The 5,851-nt window shown below is 57.8% G+C and overlaps 1 protein-coding gene across 2 annotated transcripts in view; it reads left to right on the top strand.

Moving 5' to 3' along the window:
- Positions 1-3,313, top strand: part of CDK18 (cyclin-dependent kinase 18) — a 13,298-nt gene extending 9,985 nt beyond the window's left edge. For both annotated transcript variants that reach the window (XM_010148455.1, XM_010148456.1), the window contains exons 7-15: positions 19-81; positions 444-567; positions 643-763; positions 1,246-1,343; positions 1,633-1,738; positions 1,929-1,971; positions 2,524-2,614; positions 2,924-3,001; positions 3,279-3,313. In XM_010148455.1, coding sequence (XP_010146757.1) covers positions 19-81; positions 444-567; positions 643-763; positions 1,246-1,343; positions 1,633-1,738; positions 1,929-1,971; positions 2,524-2,614; positions 2,924-3,001; positions 3,279-3,313 — 759 coding nt within the window. The remainder of the gene's footprint in view (positions 1-18; positions 82-443; positions 568-642; positions 764-1,245; positions 1,344-1,632; positions 1,739-1,928; positions 1,972-2,523; positions 2,615-2,923; positions 3,002-3,278) is intronic.
- Positions 3,314-5,851: the final 2,538 nt, after the last annotated feature.

Here is a 5,851-nt window from a genome sequence, read left to right on the forward strand (position 1 = left end):
GTGTCCTTCCCGTTGCAGGACAATGACCTCAAACAGTACCTCGATAATTGTGGGAACCTGATGAGCGTGCACAACGTGAAGGTAAGGGGGTGCTGCCTGGCATCCTGTACCCCTGCCTCTCCCCACGGGTGGGGGGCTCACCCCAAGCACAGTCCAGGGTGTTGCAGGGCTGGGTGAGGCTGGATAACCCTTCTCTCTTCAGTTCAGTTACCCTTCTTTGGCATTTTTCAGCCTGCTCTGATGCTCCACCAGCTTTTCTCAAGTCACTACCACCCTAAATAAAATCACTGTGCGTGCAGACTTCATTCAGACCCTTTTCTGGGTGATGGGCCTGGGTCTTCAGGGTATCTCACTCCAGGGCGCTTTCCTGGCCACGAGTTTGAGACCCCCTGCGACAGACTTGGTGCCCAACGCTAAATGCAAACCCTTTCTCCTACCCACAGATCTTCATGTTCCAGCTGCTGCGTGGCCTGGCTTACTGTCACGGGAGAAAGATCCTGCACCGAGACCTCAAACCCCAGAACCTGCTCATCAACGAGAGAGGAGAGCTCAAGCTGGCTGACTTCGGTGGGTGAGCCTCTGGGGAAGGTGCAGCACTGCAAGGAGGTGCAGCTCCTTGATGCCCATCCCTTTCCCCCTCAGGATTAGCCAGAGCTAAGTCAGTCCCTACAAAAACGTATTCCAACGAGGTGGTCACGCTGTGGTACCGGCCCCCCGACGTCCTGCTGGGATCTACCGAATATTCCACACCCATCGACATGTGGTGAGCCGCGGAGTCACACCGAGTGCCCCGGGGTCTCCGAGCTGGTGGGTCGGGCATTTCCATCGGTCAGCCAGTGCAGCACCTACATGTCCCCAGCGATGGTGACACCGGCGGGTGGTGGGCTCTCCTCTCTCTGTGTTCCCTGGGACTCAGGGTCTTTGGAACATGCTGTCCCCATCAGGGGTGAGTGGTTGTAGAATCATAGAATGGTTTGGGTTGGAAGGGACCTTAAAGATCATCTAGTTCCAACCCCCCTGCCACGGGCAGGGACACCTTCCACTAGACCAGGTTGCTCCAAGCCTCATCCAGCCTGGCCTTGGACACTTCCAGGGATGGGGCATCCTGGTTACCTGTGCCAGAGAAGGAAAACAGCTCCCAGAGCTCATTTCCCTCTCCAGGAACCTCAGCCCTGGCCAAGGGGGTGGTGGGGTGTCCACAGGGCTTCTCCATCACTAATCCCAGGGCCTCTGCTGCTGCCCCAGGGGTGTCGGGTGCATCCACTACGAGATGGTCACCGGTCGGCCCATGTTCCCCGGCTCCACGGTGAAGGAAGAGCTGCATTTGATCTTCAGGCTGCTGGGTGAGTCTGCTGCTCTCTCCCCGATCCCCACGCGAGGGCAGTGGCTGACTGCAGGAGCCGAGGAGGGAGCCGGCTGGCAGCGCCTTGGGCAGAGCTGCATCCCTCCGGGCTTGCAGGCAGCGGGGATGGGAGGGCGAGGGGCTGCCCCCGGGGATGCGGGGGCGAGTCCCAGCCTTCCCGGGAAACCCATTCCTGGGAAGGATGCTGGCACGCACGGGAAGGATGCTGGCACTCACGTGTGTCGGGCTGTGCTCTCCATGTGACAGCTTTCCCTCTCTCCCTCTCCCAGGCACCCCAACAGAAGACACCTGGCCTGGAATAACATCCAACGAGGAGTTTAAGGCTTACGGTTTCACGCAGTACCGAGCCCAGCCGTTAATAAATCACGCCCCAAGGTACCTCCTTGAGCAGGGACAGAGCCATGGTGGGCTTGTGCTGGCTGCAGAGGGGACCAGGTTAATTTTCTCCTGTGGAGAAATACAGATGTGCACTGGAGGTCCCAGCTGCTGCTTTTCCCTTGCGTTGGCTGTTGCAATGTCTCCTGCGTGCAGTAATGCTCCGTTTTTTATCTCCTCCTTCTCTCAGGCTGGACTCAGAAGGCATTGACTTGCTGATGAACCTCCTCCTGGTGAGTGGCGGAGCAGTCCCAGGTGGATGGCAAAGGGATTTGGAGCAGTCCCAGGTGGATGGCAAAGGGATTTGCTGAAGTGAAGGCACTCTGGCTGCCCTCACACTGATTTTGGAGCCAGGCAGGAGAGGAGCTGTGGCTGCAGAATAAACCAGGCCCTACAGCTATGACCTGGTAGATGCATCCCAAACCACTTCCCATTAAGGATGGTGAATCACACTTTACCCTGTGTCCTCTCACACACAAGTGAGAGAGCACAATCCTGAGGATCCCTAATGATCCGTAAGTGCGTGGCTGGTGCGCTCCCGTGGTCACGTAGTGTGTGCTGTGCCTTGTGCATGTGCAAATGGCACTGGGAATTGCCTGCGCACCCCCGTGGTGCACACAGTGTTCGGACACACTGTCACCCATGCAGCATATGAAATTCCGTGGGCACTTCTGTGTCCATAGGTGCAGATGTGCACATACCCCATGCGGGGCCTCAGTGCCCACTGAATGCCATCCCACACGTGCAGACTGTATGTAATTGCCTTTTTCCTGGGCTTTGTGCAGTACGAAGCCAAAGGCCGGATTTCGGCGGAGGCAGCCCTGCGGCATGCTTACTTCAAGAGCCTGGGAGAGCGGGTGCATCTCCTGCCCGACAGTAAGTGCACGCTGTCCTCTTGCCTGGGGGATGTGGGGCGGAGAGCTGCCCTGCAGCCCGCACACGGTGATTTGGAGCCAGGTCTCTTCAGATGCCTCTTGTCTCCGCTCACCCAGAGGTGCTCCTGCGGCAGGGCGGGCTGGGAGCTTGGTGGCTGCAAAAGCAAGAAATGCTTTGGGTAGGAGAATGTGGAGTAGGAGTGTGAGAGAGAAGCTCTGATGAGGTGCAGTTGGGCACTGCTGTCCCTCCTGGCTCCGGGTGTGCTCAGTCGGCTGGGCTGACCCCTCTCTCTCTGCTCCCTCTGCCTAGATGTCTCCATCTTCTCCCTGAAGGAGATACAGCTTCAGAAGGATCCTGGCTACCGAGGCTCAGCCTTTCAGCAGTCAGGTAGGACTGGGGAAAATCACGCTGACCTCTCCCGGGACCGTGCTGGAACTGGGTCCCACATAGGAAAAAGCCAAACCTGCTCCCTGCTTTAGTCCACAAATTACCCTTGGGGCATCCTTGCTTGTCACCTACCGCAGTATCAAAGTCCCATCTGGGTGTCCTGAGGCACGCTCCCTCCTCCGTGAATGCCGTGGGCTCCTATCCCAGAGCACCACAGGGCTCAGCTTATCTGCAAAGTGCGGCTGGTCTCTGACCACTCTCTCTCTCTCTTCCTCAGCCCGAGGGAAGAACAGGAGGCAGAGTATATTTTAAACTTGGATCGTGTTCCCCTTGTCACCATGGAGATCGAAGCACTGAGAAAGGAGATGGCAGCACGCTCCCACCTGACCCACCGCAGAATTACTGACTGGAGCAGGACGATGCTGAAGGCTTGGCCGCAGGCTCTGCCCTGCCTGTCCCCACACCCACAGCCCCCAGCAGCTGCTGGTGATGGACCTGTGGCCTTTTTCCCCTCTTCTTTTCATGTTGCCCCATCGGACGTGAGCTGCCATCCTCTGTGCAGGTGCTGTAACAAGGAGCTGCCCTGGGCATTGCCCGGAGCGCAGGACCATGCGCTGCCCCAGGGAATCTCACTGCCCTCGGAGGGTGAGCCGGGCTCGGGGAGGTTTTGTGAGCAGGGGGTGGTATCTCCAAAGCTGGGCTGTGGATCATTTGGCCCAGGGAGGCATTTCTGAAGATGTACCTTTGCTCAGACAACCTGCTCTGCACCCCCTGTTTCTTGGGGAGACACTTTGCAGCCACGTTACCAGCCAGGGGCATGTCCCAGCCTGGCACTGGAGAGACTGCACCCGAAGCACAAAAACCAGGGCACCCTTTCCTTATTTGCCCTTCCCTCTGCCTATGTAACCCCTTCTTCTCTCCCCATCTTTCTCTCCATCTTTGGTACCTGCCCGCCGAGAAGGATGGAGCAGCTGGGAGGAGGGGGCTTCCCATTGCTTCCCCCAGTATCTCCCCCTCCTTGTCACCATTGCATTTCCAAATTCGGTCAGCTGGCTGCTCCTCAGGCACATCCTGAGCTGAGAGCAAGGGCTGGCTTAGCCTGCCCAGGGTGCAGGTACCTGCTGGCAGGGCTGTGCGGAAGTGGGATGGAATGAGCATCACTCTGTGCTGACTCCTGTTGCTCCGAGCCCTTTGGCCAGGCTTTCCCAGGCACCAGTGGGGCAGCCCTTTCTCATCCCAGTCTGTGACCCTGGATGTGGTCTCGGGAGCGCATCTCCCCCTCACCCATCCTGTTGCTGAGCCCCACGCGATGTGGCAGAGCCCGAGCTGTGCAGCCTCTCCGTACCAAAGTGTTGCACACACCCACCTCAGTGCATTTCTACCCAGAGGAAGGAGGAGAGGTGCCAAACCTCCCACAGCTCAGCTGTGGGGACCAGAAATAGACCCGGAGAGAAACAAATCATCCCTCAAACCTCTTTGCCTGGCCTCTACGTTGGTAGCCAACGCCGGATTGTGCCAGCCCTGACTCAGATCGATGCCGTGAGACTGAGGTGCATGCTTAGACCTGAGCGTGCTTTGCTGGCCGAGGACTGCTCCTGGTGCGTTTTTCCCCTCTGTACACTTCAGGAACGTGCCAAATCCATCCTGAGCAAAGAGGCCCTGCTGCACCTCTCCCCCACAGCCTCCAAACAGCCTGAAACGTCTTCAGCGTGTGAGCGTTGCCAGGAGTGTCTCTACTGTATCATATTCACATCCTTTCCTTGGCTGTCCTGGATGACTAGTCCTCTCCGGTCCCTATGGATGTGGCCAGGGGACTCTGTATTTGGCTGGTGCTGTGACTGTCACCTGGCACTGGGACTGGCAGGACATGCAGATGTCCTAACCCATCACGCTCCCAGCCTGGGAGGCATTGCTCAGCAGACAGTAACCCTCCATGCCGCTGTTTCCCCATCGAGCAGGGAGCGAGGGCTCTGATTTCTGCCTTGCTGTGCGGCGTTTCTCGTGTGATCCTCAGAAAACACAAAGCGTGGGGATAAATGCGAAGACCCCGGAGCTTCTGGCACGACTCGTCCCTGCACCAGTGCCTGATGCACCCTCTGAGCTTCCCCCATCAGACCAAAGCTGTTAATTCAGGTTTGTCCTAGACAAGCATCCAGACGTCTGCATTGTTTGAGGTTTGCCCATCCCTGCTCCATTCCCTTCTCGGTATGTCCAGCATACAGCAGGCTGAATAGCTCATTAATTGTTTCCATTTGATAGGGAAGAGCATGAATAGCCCCCAGTGACGCATTTCATCCCCGTGTCACGGTAGGGTTTTTCCTACACCCGGCTCCTGCCCCATAGGAGGTTCGCCAAGGGAGGTGGTGGCTGGAGCAAATCTGAACTCGCACACTGACATCTTTTCTTTCACAAAGGCATTTTGTACAGGAATTTCCTTGGCATGGCAGGGATCTGTGGTGCAGACTTCCATTTCCCAGAGCAGCCAGCTCCCGTCAGGAACTAGCAGCTCAGCGGGCAGGCCAGCTTATGGACATGGCATCTCCGTGCCTCTGCGGCAGCACCTTCAGGTACATGGGGCAGAGAGTGCTGGTGTGCCTGGGGATGCAGAGCCCCCACCGCGGTCTGTGAGCCCAGATCGGACCTGGGGGAGCAGGAACCCCCTCCACTTCTCTTGGGAAGCCCATTCAGGACATGTTTGACCTGATTTGGTGTGGTTTTCCTCCTTGGCTTTGCCATCCCCATGCACTGAGATTGCCTTGGGTACGAACATCCCGCTTTTGCACCGGGAGGACGGCGACAGACCACGCCAGCCCGCCGGATCCGGTGGGTCTCAGCTCACGCTCCCCCCAC

This window comes from Eurypyga helias, unplaced genomic scaffold, assembly GCF_000690775.1.
Source record: "Eurypyga helias isolate BGI_N326 unplaced genomic scaffold, ASM69077v1 scaffold8663, whole genome shotgun sequence".
Lineage (NCBI taxonomy): Eukaryota > Metazoa > Chordata > Aves > Eurypygiformes > Eurypygidae > Eurypyga > Eurypyga helias.